Source organism: Eublepharis macularius, chromosome 2 (assembly GCF_028583425.1).
Source record: "Eublepharis macularius isolate TG4126 chromosome 2, MPM_Emac_v1.0, whole genome shotgun sequence".
Classification (NCBI taxonomy): Eukaryota; Metazoa; Chordata; class Lepidosauria; order Squamata; family Eublepharidae; genus Eublepharis; species Eublepharis macularius.
The window spans coordinates 154849412-154867190 of NC_072791.1; the positions used below are offsets into that span (position 1 = coordinate 154849412).

At 43.4% G+C, this 17779-nt stretch overlaps 1 protein-coding gene across 1 annotated transcript in view; it reads right to left on the bottom strand.

The window, feature by feature from the left end:
* Positions 1-17779, bottom strand: part of NHEJ1 (non-homologous end joining factor 1) — a 127216-nt gene that overhangs the window by 102554 nt on the left and 6883 nt on the right. The window contains exons 3-5 of the mRNA XM_054972267.1: positions 13917-14126; positions 11110-11248; positions 9337-9395 (exon numbers count right to left, since the gene is read on the bottom strand). Coding sequence (XP_054828242.1) covers positions 9337-9395; positions 11110-11248; positions 13917-14126 — 408 coding nt within the window. The remainder of the gene's footprint in view (positions 1-9336; positions 9396-11109; positions 11249-13916; positions 14127-17779) is intronic.

Sequence of the window (17779 nt, forward strand, 5' to 3'; positions counted from 1 at the left end):
GTGACTGACCCAAGGTCACCAAGTTGGCTTCAAGCAGAGGAGTGGGGAATCAAACCCGGTTCTCCAGATTAGAGTCTTGCCATTCTTAATCATTACACCAAACTGGCTCTCAACAAACTTGTGCTCTGCCTCCTCCACACCGGCACCAACTAACTGCAATTTATTGTAATATTTTGAACAATATATTAAAATGTATTTATTTAGGGGTGTGCATAGAACACAGAGCTTTACTGCATTCCTTTCCATTTCTGCAGCCCCTTCCGACTTGCAGAAAGGTCCTTCCCAGGATTTATGACCCACACAGAGTAACTAACAGCTATACATATTGTGAGGACTGGAATGAGGAAGGACAAGGGGGTGAAGTCACTCCTCTTTCCTCTTCTGCAAGCACAACTCTACCAAGGAAAGAAGTTGTTTGCATTGCCTTGTGCCTCCTCGTTCCAGCTACCAACCAGCATGGCTGCTCCACCACACTGATCACACAACCCCAGGAGTGACCTTTCTGATGGCCAGAAGGGGCAGCATACATGCAGTTTTCCTGTTTTTATTCTCACAACAATCCTGCAAGGCAATGGAGACTGGTCCAGGGTCACCCACTAAGCTTTATGGCGAAGGGCAGGTTTGAAGCTGGGTCGTCTCCTCAAACCATGTACTGCGCTCAAGCTCCTCCACCATATTGTTGGTATATCAAGGTGCTTCCAAATGGGGAACTCATGGATCCTTAGCCATAACCATCATAAAAAAGAAGGGGGAAATGAAGTTTGCAAAAGAATTAAAATCCACTCTTTAACCCCAACCAAGCAATACAGGAGGTAATGGAAAGGGATTATGCAGGCTCTTTGCTTCCCTAGTACTGCCAATGGTGCCACTGTGTGTCAACCTGGAAATTATCCTACCTTCCAGGCAAAGTCAGTCTCCATGCTTCTCCAAGCTGCAAGCAAACCACAGCCAACTTTTGCTAGCTAATGAAAAAATTCCCCGAAGGAAGGAGGCAACAGGAACAGTAGCTTCCTCTCACTCCCTCTGCAAATGGAACAGGCAAGGTATCGAGTGCCACTGCCATGGCTGTGTGTACTGCATGAGGAGGATTGCTACTGCCTGCCAAAGAATAGCTGCCTCTCTTATGCAGAATATTTTTAGCACTAAGAAAAAGGCTGGTGAGATGGCCAGAGAGAAGGCAGGTGCTGTGTGAGGCTGGGCTGCGGTGAACACCTCATCAGACCCGGCGATCCAGGTTCTTCCCAGAACTATCTCACTCAGAGCTTCCAGTCTATGCTACCTGCAACAGTGTGGGACAACCCCAAACTAAAAGAAGGAAACATCACCTTCCTCCTCCCAACACTCAAAACCACCAGAGCAACCACATTCTACAGTGGGAAACATCACACCTATCCAGTAAAGTCCCCAGGCACACAACGGCATATCAGCACTGCAGGCATTGGTTTTGTGCATGATCCACTCATAGATTCTGACAAAGAATCCTGGGTAATATAGCTTCCCAGGTTGCTACGACAACTTTGTAGCAATCCCTAGCTACAGTTCTCAGAGTCCCAGTGGTGGCGGAATAAGAATTCAACTGATTTAAAGACTATTTAAACTATAAACTATAAAACTACTTAAATCTGTTATAAATGTACCCTGAAGTAAACCCAGTCCCTCCCTACCACTAATGAGTTAGACATGCACGTGAAGCTTCCTTATACTGATTCAGATCATTGATCCATCAAAGTCAATATTATCTATTCAGACTAGTAGGGGCTCTCCAGAGCCTCAGGTTGAGGCTTTCACAACACCTATCAGTTTTTTTAACTAGAGATGCCGGGGATTGAACCTGCGACCTTCAGCATGCAAAGCAGAGGCTCTTCCACTGAGCTATGGCCTCCCCTGAGTTATCTGTGTCTGTCGTGGGCTGGTCCAGTAGCAAGGTCAGAGTCCATTCCAGAGGTCAGATAGCAAGGTCAGGCAGTCCAAAGATCAGTTAACAGCAAGTCCCAAGGGCTAGGCAGAGGCAGAGTCAAGGCACGGTCCAAAAGTCACAATAGTAAGGCAAGGGCAAGGCCAGGTTCAGTGGAGTGGTTGCAGCAGGAACAGGATTCCGACATGTTGCTTCCACACCTCCTGGTCTTCTGTGGCTGGGTTTTATAGACAGGCTGGGCTGGCAGCCAGCTGCTAGGGAGCTATCCTGTGCTTACTTCCTCATCACTCTCAACAAGAAGCTGGCGTCTAGCCAGGAGCCATGCACTTTGCCGCCTCTCCTGCAGCTCCACTCGTTGCTTTTGTCTACGGCGCTCTCTGGGTGAAGCTGGAGGTTTGGGTGTCCTTGACAGTGCTTCACTAGTGGTGTTGGAACTGGAGGGCAGTGGTACTGCTGGCTCAGCTGCTGACTGAGAGCTTTGGGTAACTGCTGGCTGGACTTCACCAGTGGTGTTGGGGCTGAAGGGTGTTGGGGCTTCTGGCTCAGCTGCTGGCCATGGACTCTGATCTGCCAGCAGCTGTTCCTCCTGATTGCCAGTTTCTGTGTATCGGAGCAGGCTTGGGTGGTTACACAAGGCTCCTCTTCTCCCAAGGAGTCCTCAACTTCACTGAGCCCCATGACAGTGTCCTCCATTCCCAGCCCATATAAAATGCATTAAATCTACTTATCTGCATTATATAGCCTGGTCTGCAACAGGGTTCCTTGACCTGGGTCTCCCAATCCCTACCTAATTTCTATGAGATCAAGGTGCCTGTTGTGCACACACACATCCCATGACCAGCCATCTTAACTTCAGCAATAGGGAAGGAAACTCCTTCTCTTTCCAGCTGTGCTAACAGCAGCTTTGACCCAGCAGTTATGAATGTCAGTGGGCAGGTATTCCCTCTGCAGATGTCTGTGTTCCCCATCACTGTTGTCCGCTTACCCTACCCTGCTGCTGCAGTGACGGACATACTGGGGAGCCGCCTGTTTGTTTATCTTCCTCTTCAGCATTGCTTATTTTGATGGCACATCCTTCTGGCCCAGCCCAGACTGACCCATGAACTCTCTGTGTCCTGTTTTCTGGAGCTAACTGTGCAGAGGCAGACAGAGGTGCAACACAGCTGGCAGACTATGAGGCATAAAAATATTCTGGGGAAATTTCTTGGTGAGAGGCTATATTTGAATCAACTGTATCTAGGGTATTTGCAAGTCAGCAGCTAAAATAAACTTGGCTCTGTCCCAAGGGCCCAGGCTTGTCCTCAGGCTCAAAGAGCTGTACAGTTATAGGCACAATTCCCCATGGTCCACATTTGTGCCCACTGATAAGCAAGCAGCAGCACACAATGACCAGGAAAACCTCCAGCAGAGCAGAATGGCAGCAGGATTAGGGACAGGTGAGAACCATAGCCATTACCGAGTATGGATACCGTACCGGCCCTGACAGCCATTAGACTGACAGAAGCCTCTTCAAAGAACAACTAACTTCAAAGAAAGATGAATACTCATCTCTTTTTCTAAAAAAAAAAAAAAGAAAAAAGCTAAGTGTCTTATATCAGAAAATTATCCTGTTGTGCTGTAACACAAACTAACCCTAAATATCCTCCTTGTTCTTCCTATTCCCAGAAAAGAGGTCAGATGAAAACAGCTGTTCCTTTTTCTAATAACTTTTCATCTACAGGAAAACCATCTGTGCTCACACATCTGTTTTCTAAAGCTCAGCCACCCTTCCAGGTTCTCAGATGCTCCTCAACCGTCTTCCCAATAATCTCAGTACCCTTGTCAATTTGATACAAAATCAGGCCACCTTAAACCCAGGATTGTCTGAAACTGAACCATTATGATCTCAGTATAGTTTTCCATCCAGGTATATAACATCAGATACAGAAGTCCATCTCAGCCTTTATCTATTTTAGGAAAAGTCAAGTCTAACTGTGGTGAAAGCACAGCTCAAGTCAAAAACTAAAGAGGTGTACAAGCTTATCCTCTGTACTGAAAAGAGGCTACCTTGTCACTAGTCATGTGTTCATCAGTACTTTCAGATAGCCTGCCTGTCAACTACTCTTCAGACATACCTGCACAACTTGTTACCTACCAAACCAAATGTAGCAAAACCAAGAGATGCAGTGAGACCCTGGTGTGATGGATGTCATATATGGCTGGTAGAGCTGTATTCACACTGGTTTGCTGCAAGTTGTAGAAGCCTTATCTAGCAGGAGCACTGTGCAATATTATATTGTTTCCTGTGAACCATTAATACTCAAGTGCACTTACACCAGCCATTTTATTGGCCTTGGGCAGCCAGCACAAAGAAATGTGGGTTGACCCTTGCTTGTCAAGTAGCAATTCTAACAGGGAGTCAAAGCCCACTTTTATTTCATCTCACATATGACACAGTGCCCCCCAAAATCACTTGTCAAGAGATCTGCATTGGATTTTACTTTCCCTTTTTATCTCTTAACTCATTCAAAATTCAGGATGATTGTACCTCCAGCTAACTGTCAAGGGCAATCTGCAGGTCACTGTTTCCCTATGGAACCAGAGATTTTACCCATCAGATGCAACCATTCTTTGCTGTTTACATAAAGGGACAGAAACTAATATTCTTCCAACTTTAATAAAATTCCAGTTCTCACTCACATGTGTAAACAAATCAAGGGGACATTTCCCCCAGAATAACAGTGTAAACTGACACTTAAGACAACCTTGATAATATTCTGTGTGAGCTTCACATGGGCACACACTGCTTTTCTGACATGCAGGTTACACTAGGACAGTCTGATCAGCACAGGAGTCTGAGCCCAGCACTGGTACATACAAGTCCAATACTACCATTATAACCAATGCCAACTTGCCAGCCCTTTCAACATATTAACTGGCCTCATTATAACCTTCTTCTCCTCAGTCTGTAGGGAATCTTTCATTCACAGCATGCAGCACGGTATGTGGTACTAGAAAGAGAACAGCTTGTAAGGGCAGGCACAAAGGGAAATTCCACAAGCCACTTCCTAGGGCATGAATGACAAGCTTATACATTGTCAAGGGCAGTAAAACTCTTTGGTTCCATTACTTAATTAGCAGCCTTCCGCACCGCAGCCACATCAGTCTGGTGTATGTGCATCACTCAAGCTGAACTGCTCTCCAAATTCAAATCAGCACCCTCTCTTTAGAGCAGCTGAGTAAAAAATGGCCATCACAGAGAACTGCTCCAAAGAGAACGAGTCTATCCGATGTTAGCATTTGTACACTGGTGGTAGGACACAAGTGGCTGACTATACTCACATGCATGCTCAGAACCCATATATACAAAGATCAAGATGGGTAGCTGTGTTAGTCTGAAGCAGTAGAAAAGAGCAAGAGTCCAGTAGCACCTATAAAACTAACAAAACTTGTGGTAGGATATGAGCATTCGTGAGTCACGGCTCACTTCTTCAGAACAAGAAGTGAGCTGAAGAAGTGAGCTGTGACTCACAAAAGCTCATACCCTATCACAAATTTTGTTAGTTTCATATGTACAAAGACAGCCTGAGAGCACTGCAGCACTGAGGAGCCACATGCTTCCAACAACAGCTTTGTTAAAAGGTTGGCATTAACACTTAACTTGCTAGCTATTTTAACAAGGAGAGGAAAGAAGGCAGCAAACCAACCAAGATGGTGCTGGTGGAGTTGGGTAAAGCTAATGACAAGAATAAAATGGCACAACAAAAGAATAGGAAGGCTGGCAAAGGCTACACTCTATTAAAAGTACTGAAGAGTGTTCAGGACTATCTGTGATGGCATCGGTTGGATTTTAACAACCAATTTTGTTAATTGGTTGTTAGCTAATGTGGGCATTTGAGATTTGTCTTCACAAGAGCATCCAGAGGTTTCCACACTAGCAGGAAGGAAGAAAATGAGAGAACACAACAGAAAATTCTGTAGATAAAATAGAAATGCATCCAGCTTCTGCAAAGCCATTCTTTTTTGTGGCTTCCAGAAGAAAATTTACTGAGGAAAAGGAAATTGCAGAGTTTTCTGAAAGACTGAGCCCCGTTCAGAAGCCCTGAGCTTGGGTCTTCAGCAATTCTGTATAGCATTGCCAGCAACCCGAAAGAGTGGATGAGATCCCGTGAGATAGTCTTGCAAGATCTCAGCCTACATTCAGGTGCTGGAGGTGGGGAGTGGAAGAGAGACTGCAGGGGAGACAAGGAGAGCAGGGTGGAGAAAGACAGAAGGAAAAGGAGATAAGCAGGGCCAACAAGGGAGGAGGAAAACGGGAGCTGGAGCAAATGGAGGTGAAGCATGGACAGGATGAGGAGGAGGACCAGTAGAAATGGGATTTTACTTCCCCCATTTGTACCAGCTTAACTTGCATGACTATCCCTTATAGCTGAGCGATCTGTTAAAGATCCTTAAGGTTCCTTATAACCATCTCAGAAAGAAAGAAGGCAAGTAAATCAGCTTTACATTTGTAAGATGGCTACCCTAAGAGTCATGTTTGGCTCCTACATTGCAGTTATTTGTGCACAGGTGTATTTTGGTGGGCTAATGGAATTGATTAGTTAACATTGGCTGAGTCTGAAATGTTAATGTTCCTTTCTAGCCAATTCTGTTGTTGATTTGGAAGCATTTTATAATTGTTTCAATTTTAAAAAAGAGCAACAGGCTTGATCCTGTTATCATCCAATTAGCCTTTTGGCATCAGTCAGGAAAATCATAGAATCACAGAGTTGGAAGGGGCCATACAGACTATCTAGTCCAATCCACTACTCAGTGCAGGATCAGCCTAAAGCATCTCTGACAAATATTCATCCAGCCTCTTCTTGAAAACTGCCAGTGAGGGGGAGCTCACCACCTCCCTAGGCAGCTGATTCCACTTTTGAACTACTCTGACCGTGAAAAAGTTTTTCCTAATATCCAGCTGGTACCTTTGAGCCAAAACACACGAGAAGAAATACCTAGATTCAGCACGTGTTCTCTTACCTCAAGGTTTGCCGGGATCTGTAGGCGTCCTGGAAGCTTAAAGTTTAGCATTTACAGAGCAGCAGGAAGGGAAATACAGGCGCCTGTATTTCCCTTCCTGCTGCTCTGTAAATGCTAAACTTTAAGCTTCCAGGACGCCTACAGATCCCGGCAAACCTTGAGGTAAGAGAACACGTGCTGAATCTAGGTATTTCTTCTCGTGTGTTTTGGCTCTTTGTGCATGTAATTTAAGCCCATTGCTTCGGGTCCTACCCTCTGCTGCCAACTGGAACAGCTCCTTGTCCTCCTCCAAATGACAGCCTTTCAAATATTTAAAGAGAGTAATCATGTCCCCCCTCAACCTTCTCTTCTCCAAACTAAACATTCCCAAGGCCCTCAGCCTTTCCTCGTAGGGCTGTCTCCAGACCCCTGATCATCCTCGTCGCTCTCCTCTGCACCCTCTCGATTTTGGCCACATCCTTTTTGAAGTGAGGCCTCCAGAACTGCACACAATACTCTAGGTGCGGCCTGACCAAGGCAGTATAGAGAGGGGCTATGACCTCCTGCGATTTCGACGCTATGGCCCCTTTGATACAACCCAAGACTGAATTAGCCTTTTTTGCCACCGCGTCACACCGACTGCTCATATTTAGTTTACAGTCCACTCTTACCCCAAGATCCCTTTCACATATACTACTGCCCAGAAGTGTATCCCCCATCCAGTATTTGTGCTTCCCATTTTTGTGGCCCAGATGTAATGGTGTGCACTTGTCTTTGTTGAATTGCATCCTATTCACAGCTGCTGACTTCTCCAGCGTATTCAGGTCTTGTTGAATTTTAATTCTATCTTCTTGGGTGTTTGCTACTCTTCCCAATTTGGTATCATCAGAAAATTTAATGAGCAGCCCTTCCACTCCATCCAGATCATTGATAAAAATATTGAAAAGTACCGGGCCCAAAACCTGGTACCGGGCCCAAAAGTACCAGGCCCAAAATATACTCTTCCTTTTTACATCAAAGATTACTGGAATAAATTGAGACCAACAAGATCTTAGGTTGAGAACAAATTGGCTTTAGGAGAAATTTTTCACCACTGATCACTGTTTATTCGTTTTGGTATTTTATCTCCTCTATCCTTACCATCCTACAAGAGAGTTAACAATTAGAGATGGGCATGAACTGGGGAAAAACGAACCAGTTCATTTGGTTCCTGAAAATGTCACTTCCGGGGCAGCAGAAGGTCACTTCTGGGGTTGCAGAAAGCCAATCTCTCCCCGTTGCCTAGGAAACTGATTGATCGGCACCAGGCTGTCTGCAATGACGAACCAAAAAACGAACCCAGAAGATCGTGGCAATTTGTTAGAAATGGGCTCTGATGAACCGCCAGTTTGTGAACCATGAACTGGCCTGGTTCGTGATAAATTTTGGGTTGTATTTTGGTTCGTGCCCACCTCTATTAATGACTTTTCATTAAGTTAGAGCGTTTGCTCTAGCTTGATTAAATGCCACGCCCTCTGAATTACTGAATGACAGATTTTATCATATTCCATATTCAGATCAGCTTAGTTCTTGTGGTCAGGGTAAAACTGACACTTTGTCTCATAAAATATTGGAATATCCTCTTTTTACTGTTTTTAGGAATTGTTGGATTTTACCTCTTTTAACTTGTGCTCTGGTTCATAATTCTCAGTGGGAGATTCTTCCCTATCTGATGCTAGCTAGTGATCCAAATGTAGCCATTATAATTGCTAAATTTCTGTCTAGCACATTTTCCTTTAGAAATTAACGTATTATTCTATTAATCATGGTTTAAGATCATTTGATCATAGGAACACTGAAAAAGAAAAGAAAGAATTATTTGTTATTTTAATGTTTTAGTTTTGGTAGATTTTAGAAGGTTTCAATTGGAGACTGTAAATTGCTTTGCAGACCTACAATCTCAGAGAAAATACAGTTAGCAAAAATAAGTAAAATATACTCTGAGTTCTCACTTTAGATTACATTCTCATCTGAGCTCTAGGACACTATCATCCAAGATTATGTTAAATTAAGCTTAGCTTGACCCACCATAACAATAACTTGTTTACATTGCTCATCACAGCATGATGGTACACAACAGATCAGAAAGATAATATATATTTACCGATTCCCTGCTAAATGAACCATGATGGCCTATACTTAACCACAACTATGTTCATCAATGTACACTACAGCTCAGAGTTTACTGGTATACATATTGCCTAGAAAAAAAAGACAATAACTGGAAGGAAAAAGCAAAGGCCTGGAGAAATAAAACGCACCACTATTTACAGCCCATTACAACCGGAAGCACATACCAACTAGAGTCAACAATGGCCCACATTACTTTGTGCCAAACTCAGAAAGACAGATTTTTTGCCCAACACAACCTTGTTCCAAATGAGAGCAATAAGTTATCCTACCTTGGCCTCAAACATCTGCAGAAAGGATTCTTCCTTGAAAGGTTCTGTTTTCAGACGTTCTGCAAAGGAAGTAGCAAGATGACCGAAGTGAGTGGGACTCTGATTAGGACAGAGGCACAAGCTCCCTGCTACAGTTTTTTGTTCTGACTCTACCCATGCCATATTGATAGCTGGCTCCTTGGCAAAATGACCTGAATAGGCCTATCTTCATCCAAGAATCTTCCCAACAAAGGAGTGCTTGGAGAACACCCAAAGATTTGCCAAAGTAGTAGATCACAGTTTCCAGTCACAGGCACTGGCTGGGGTACCCCTCTATAAATGAATCTGTCAGTAACCACACAAGCACAAATGCACAGCACAGAACCCACTGCAAATAACAAATCTAGCCCTTGCTCTCAGCCCAATCTCTAGGCTATATTGAAGAACAACTTACCACAAGGGACTGCTGTGAAGAGGTAAGTGCTGCTAAAACAGCTCATCATATTACATAAATCACTATTATTTCTCTTCTCTTTCAAGAAGAGAAAACTATTTTGCATACAGGTGCTAGGCAGTGGCATTAAAAGGACAGTGGTCCATGCAGGGTAACTGAGGACAACTGAATCACAACCAAATCAGAGTACTTGCCCTCTGAGAAAAGAGAGCTCCTACAGTACAAACAATACAGGATATCAGTTCCCTGTTGATATGCTTCAGGAACACCTGGCTCCACACAGGTTTGTCACTTTAAACCAAATCAGAGCTGGACTATGAGGTCACATACACAGACTAACATCATTGCTTTAATACTTCCAAACATCAAGAACAGTACCTAAGGCTAAGAAATTGTGGGTGTCCCTTCATTTGACCCTTGATCTTGGAGGCAAGGGTATAGATTTTGTCCCCAAGAATCATTTTAAAAGGAAACTAGAATGTTTAGCCCTGACCAAAGCAAAGCGCAACAGACAACTAGGTGAGGCAACTTTGCTTGGAGGGTACAACATGTAAGCTGGGGATGATCATGTAACTCCATTTGACAATCAGTCACTACTTACTGATCTACACAAACAACAAATGGGAACAGCAGCAAGCATCCGTTGAAAAAGCCAGGGCAGGGCACGGCTGCACCAACTGAGAAGCCCTGGGACACTTTCCACCCTGATGGGGTAGGGAAAGGAGGTATGCATGTCAGACCATATAATGAGTAGCTAGCTCTTCTTTGTATTGTGCCAGAGAAAGCAGGGTGGCTCTGACCCCCTAGGAATGCTGTTGTCCTATCTTTCAGGGAACTAAACCCTGATCTCAGCATCACTGGCATGTCCAGTTCCTACTTGAATGGCATGGACCCCTCCACTCTCTGGGCTATGGCAGCTAGGAATGACACCCACCACCATCAAGCATCTCAGGGGACAGGCGCAAGCAGCAAACATTCGGCTTGGTTGCAATGCTGGCAGGGGGCAGTCAAAGAAGCCCACATTTGCTCTTCCTCCACATGAGAAAGAATAGCCTGACTCCACTCAGGCTCCTTTACTAGCTGGCACCAGCTCCAGCCTCATGAATCTCAGCCAGACACTTGGAGGACAGGCAAGGCTTTGGCTAACCTCCAAACACTTCAGCTACTGGTCAGTATCCAGCTCTCTCCATCCTTGAAGCAAAGCTTAACGTTGCTGGCCTGCAGAAGCTGCACAGGTCCAGCTGGGTAATGGCCAAAAGCTGTATATGCCGGGCCAGGTTTAAGGAAGGAAGGAAGATTGCATCCCGACCAGACTGGAGTGCAGCTAGCACCCTTCTCACCTCGACTAAGAGCAGCTCCACTCTCCCGGTAATCTTCTATCTCTACATCCTTCTGGACCAGCAAGGATGACAACTCCCGCACCTGACTCTGCAATGCCAGGCTCATTGCCATCAGGGGTTGCACAAGGTGACGGGATATCTGTTACAGGATACAGAAGCAAGAGCAAAGGTTACGTGGTGACAGTGAAGGGTCTGAGGCAACTAACAATCACTGGAACCAGGTTCAAGGATGTCTGAAGAGCCAGTAAAACCAGGCACTTGCCCAACTGAAGGCACAAAGGCAGAGTAGGTTATGAGAACCTGGCAAATGCATACAGTGGGTGGGAAGAAGCATCTCTGTTACATACTATCCCAGTTTAGGAGCACTCAGGACAACTACTTTAGTCCTCAGATTACAGGTAGAGCTTCCTGCCTTTCCGTTGTCTGCCAGCAGAGGGCTCAACAGCAAAATTATCTACAAGCTGTTTAAAAAATAAGGGGTGCTACGGAGAGGCAGGTTATCAATTTAACTGATTCAGATCTGGTCTTTCCTGTTCCAGGAATTCCCAGAAGGCTGTACTATAAGTATTATGCTTGTAAACTACTGTATAACTTCCTCATCTGCAGCACTGCCAGGAAAGACATCTTTACCCTCAATGACCTCTATGGATTTTACATATAGTCCTGGCTAAGTAAAATTGGCAAGCTATATCTGCTCCAGAAAAGGTTCTATATAATTCTATTCCATCCGGAATAGAAAAAAGAAAATCCACCTTTCTTGGGTAGTGTGAGAACAAATTCACTTGTGGATCAAGATCTGGCCATCCTCATTTTCCCAGAACATCACAAGCAAGAAGAAAATTCTCCTCAGCTTATTTTTTGAAAAAAATTATTTATAAATCCCAACATAAACAAATAATAAAAAATAATAAACACATCTAATAATCCAGTACTGCTTACTTAGGCAATAGGCTACATTCCACCAATCTTAAATCATATATCAACCTTATCACTCAACAACATTTAATAATTCTTGCTGAATATTACCATATCCCCTATAGCTATTCCCATGGCTCATTTCGAGGGGGAACGCGCCGGAACACAGTTCCGGCAGTTCCCCAAAGAGGTCAGATGTCAAGTGGCCCCGCCCACCTGAGTCTCGGCCATTTTGGGCCCGTTTTGTTCTGGATTGGGGCCGAAACGGCCTGGATCGGGCCTCTGACAGGTGGTGGATCACTCTCCTGTTCAGCAGCAGCCCAATACTGACCGTTTTGGGCCCCTTTTCGGCCATTTTCAGCCCCTTTTTGCCATTTTGGGCCCAATTTCAGCCCTGAATGGCCAGGATTGGGTCCAAAGCAGCCAGGATAGGTGATGTCAGGGGTGTGGCATATGCAAATCAATTATGCCAATGATACACTTCTGGTGGTGGCAAGGGGTGTGGCATATGCTAATGGTTATGCTAATGAGTTCCTCCAGCTCTTTTTCTACGAAATGACTCCTGGCTATTAAGTAATTGGATTCTTATATTTGTAGAAGCAAGTGCAAAATGACATATCACCTGTGACTGCTACAATTCCCTTGATGCATCTAGTGTAGAACTACCCAGCCCTTTTTGACTGGATCCTGTTTTGATTGGATCCTATAATCTCTTAAACCACAGGCTCACTTAAAGCTATTCTGAGGGCTCCTTCAGGCAAACTTGCTTGTTTTCCATAGGGCCTAGCTGCTTATCACCCTAAGAGGGCAGATTTGTCTCATTTCATAACTAAAATTAAGTACTTGCATTTCAGACAGAGAAGGCAATGGTATCTAGCTTATGCATATATCAATCAACTTTCTCATGCACCAATATATAGAGATGCTGTGTAGTTTGCTCTGCAGTAGCAAAAAGCCTAGTTTATCTAAGTAAGCTACTAGTACATAGATACACCAGAGTAAATAAGAGCCCATGCAGCACCTAACACCTGAGGAAAAATGCAGGATAATGCAAGAACTAAATTATAATAACTCCAAAAATGCTAGTGTCTTTTTAAAAGTGACATTAATCTGGACTACTACTGCATCACAAAAAGATTTTCAGGCTTTGTGCATCTGTAACTGTCTTTAAGAAAGTGCGTATCTCTGAGATGCCAGCAGTAACAGAACTCAGTGACTCAAACAAATGCATGTAAACCAAGAAGGATCATTACCTGATACACAGCACCCCCTACTGCACACGTAGCAAAACTATAACCAATCAGCCAAAAGTACGTGTTGAATATATTCATCCTTTTATCTGGACAAAGTCATTCCTAAAACACTGGAGAGTTCACCTAGACTGCGGTGAATATCATTCATGCAGTTTTCTGTGCTGAAGGCATTAAACGAACAGGTAGGCAAAATTAATGCAGAACAAGAGGAACACAATCCCCAACTTGAAAAGTGCATGTGCCTTCAAGAGCTAACTTTAAAAACAAGCAATTTCCAAGTTGGAAGGCAGCGTTAGGTTGTTCGGATAATCACCTATAATTAGTACACAGAGAGTTAGCAAATCCAGTGCATCTGCCAATCAGTGAACATATAAGGTTCAAACAATGGCAATGAACAGAATAGTAGGCTTTCACATCATCTTAGCTAATAGTTAGGGCGGCTTCCATTCCATTAGTGCTGAGTGTGGCAGGTCTACATCCAGAATACCCAGTCCCAGGTAGACCCAACCAAGCATCCTATTTTCTATCAAATAAACATAATGATAGGTTTTTTTGCCAAGAAAATAAACTATGGTGCCAATGAAGCATCAGTCTTCCTCTCCTCCTTGCTCCAGCAGCCTTGAAACCTCCTCAACTCACCATCTCAACAGGAGCAGCTGAGCAGTAAAAATCCCAGCAGAAAGGCAGCCCTGAGAGCTCACTCTTCACATGGAGAGTCAGGGTGCCCGGGCTGAGCTGGCAAGAGAACGATGTGGAACTGGTTGGTTGCCCTTCCAAAAGGGGATACACTAGACTGCGCAGGCGGTTCAAGAAGGAGGATGCATGAGCTGTCAGTCGCTTATTCAGATCCTGGAAGAGGAAAAAATCAGGTGGCAAGGAGAAATAGCACCCCCCACACACACACAAAAGAATGAGTAACATACTTGCACCATTCATATAGTCCTAGAAACAACACTAAAAGTATTCTGGCAAAATTTCTGTATGTTTTTTGTTAATTTAACATATACTTGTTTCCAACGTATTTATTTAAATTGACATCCCTAGGATAAATAACAGTTTATGAAAGGACAGAACAATATTATATGCACAGATGGTTTATATCCTTAAACGGTATGCTTTCGTTGAAAAGATACCTTTTCTCCAAGCACTCAAAGTACAATAGTTCTTCTCTGGCAAACACATTCATTACTCTAATAATCGCTGATTAGAATGTCGTGGTATAAATGTATAGACTGAGAATCAGCATGGTGTCGTGGTCTGAGTGTTGGGCTAGGATCTCAGAGAACCAGGTTTAAATTCCTGCCTTGCCACGGAAGCTTGTTGGGTGACCTTGGGCTAGTTACACAGTCCCAGCCTTACCTACCTTCACAGGGTTGTTGTGGGGATACAATGGAGGAGAGATGATGTAAGCCACCTTGGGTCCCCACTGGGAAGAAAGGTGGCATTATGAATAAAGTAAATAATATAACATGTACTGATCCATCACACAACTCCCTCACCCAGACACTGGTAGCATTTTATACCAGTATGTAATTAAAAAAAAAATGCTAGCAGGAATTAAGAAAGCTTTTTTCTAATAGTTAGAGACTGCCCTTTAAAGTTAAAATAGCAGCTAAGTTGCATACTTGCAGAATACTTCCAGAACAGGGAAATTGTCGGTCAAGGGTTACTTCTCTCTATAGAACTGTCCTGTCAGTATCTTCCTTGAAGCTTGAACTGACAGGACAGGTACAACAAAGGACCAAGTCCACGGGAAGTAAAATGCAGTACTCAACAGTAAATTTACAAAAGGTATATTCAAAGTGCAAGTGCTATATTCTCTATGTTCTCTATGTTCTCTATGAACATAGAGAAAATAATTAATTATAAGGACTAAATATAAGGAGCGATTAACTAACAATATTTTCTTTTTTTTCTGACAAGTTTTGTACCAAACTGAATGTCTGAAGATATAGACGGGTCAAATTGATTGACTACGTGAGGAGAGATATATAGAACTATTATAAAAAGATAGAATGAGTAATATATATAGAGAATAAGTCAAATTGTTTGATATAAACGAACGTATGATCTATATGGTTTATGATATATAGAAATACCTGAAATTGAAAAATTGGGATAAATTGTTTATCTAAGATGGAAACAAAGGCTTACAGTTTGGGCATATAATGTTAAAAATAGTTAAGGATGTACTGCTTAGAATAATGGAGAATATATATTTGTTTTAGATAGAGGAAGCTAATAAAAGTAAGGGAAAGGGGACAAAGGGTTGGAAAGCTGTTGGAAGTCAACAAAAAGGGGGGGGGGAAGGGAGGGGGTTAGAGATGAAAAAATTGGGGGAAATTGAATGTAAATGTGGAAATAATGGATTCTAACCCAATAAAAATTTTTCAAAAAAAAAAAAACAAAGTGCAAGTGCTATAAATAGTGAAAATTCATACACATTGTGAATTCATACCCATACATTCATTCCATAGTCATCACAGATTTGTAAGGGAAGATACATCCATATACATTGAACAGTAGGGCTATAACTCCATAGGTCTTTTCATGAATTCTTATACAAGGTATTGTGCAAAGACTAGCAGTCCTGAGTCCTTCCAGATCAATGAGGAGCGACACAGTTGGAAATGAAAAGCAAAGTTCCAAACCACGCCCAATCTGGGGCCGGCTTCAAGCTGCAGATTTCGTGATTCCTTCATCAGGAGCGTGCAGTTCATTAAAATACAAAGTTCAAAACTGCTTTCATATCCGGAATAATTGTTCTTGTGCCATGGATTATAACAAAATTAAATAAAAATATACCTCCATCAGGTCAGGACAGAGCACAATCCAACGTTATTTCATCACCAACACTCTTGAAAGCCCGTAACACGGCGGCTGTGCTTGTTCTCTTGCGCAGCCAAACCATTCAACAATTACCCCTTACATACTATCCTGGCTGACATCGCACTACCCCTTAAAGGGACCCTGCTCACTCACCCTGATTCTCAACACAGTCACTTTTACTGCGAGCTCTGCAGTCCCCTAAATCCTATCTCAAAAGCTATCTCAAAGGAAACACCCGAGGAAGAGGTCATGATTAAGTCCACCTGGATGGACAGTGTCCAGCTTGTGGATCCAATAAGCCTCCCTATGGAGCAGTGATGTTTGAGTGTCAGCATGATTCTGTCTATGTAAAACTTCCAATACGATCACCCTAATAGCATTCTCCTTATGTGCTTTATCCTTAAAATGTTGTGTTAGGGGCGCATCCTGAACACAATTCCGAATGCGGGATATATGCTCCAGGATGCACACCTTAATAGGTCTTATTGTACATCCTATATACAGGAGTAGACAGGGGCACTCAATAGCATAAATCACTGCAGCACTCTGACAGGTGGCAAAGTGGGTAAAGCGCAAACTCTGTCCTCTCAATACTATTTCTCTACCCTCCCAAAGGACACAGCACATCTGACAGCGGCCGCATCTGTAATTACCCTGCGGCAGTACTAACATAGAGTCTCTGTACCGTATATCCGCACGGGTCAGGTCATCCTTCAAGCTTCTAGTTCTTCGGAAGCCTACCCTTGGTCTCAGTTCACATCCTGCAATACTCTCGACCAAACTCCAATGTTTGTGCACGATCTTCTTGATGCTACTAGACAAGGGGGTGTAGTCTATTGCCCAACAGATTCTATTTCCTGGGTCTGATGTTCTGATTGTAAAAAGAGACTCCCTACTCACAGAAGCAGCCTTAATCCATGCTGTTTTGACTACTTCCTGTGAGTAATTCCTCTTAATAAAGTCACCACACAGTATTTTGCTGTCCCTGTCATAATCCAAGGGAGAAGAGGAATTACATTTAATGCATAACAGCTGCCCGTATGGTATATTTTCCCGCAAATGGCGGGGGTGAAAGGAACCGAACTCCAGGTAAGAGTTTCGATCCGTCTTTTTTCTATAAGTTCTGACCTTTATTAAGTTGTCACTACTCCTATATGTAATAATATCCAGGAATGCAATTTCCTGGATGTTATATTGCCACGTGAATCTGACGTGGTCGTCTCTCTGGTTCAGCCACTGGCAAAAGTCCTCTAGCTGCTCAGGATTCTTGTAAAGGAAATAGAGATCATCAATATATCGAAAATATCTGATAATATTTGCCCTAAAGGGATTCGAGGGGTGCAGAATATGTTGTTGTTCCCACTCATTCATAAACAAATTGGCGATGCTGGGTGCCGCAGCGCACCCCATAGCAACGCCCCACAGCTGAAAATAGAACGAGTCATTAAAGCAAAAGTAATTCTTTTCTAACACCAAGTCCAAAAGTTGTAATAAGAAATGGACTGGTAAGCTGCTGTCTTGTCTAGTGGTTAAAGCCTCCTCCACCACCCTTCTAGCACTCTCATGTGGGATGATGGTGTAAAGGGAGTTCACATCCATCGTGAGAAAAATGATGTCATCTCCTATCTCTACTCCTTCTATCTGCCTAATAAAATGACGAGTGTCATGAATTA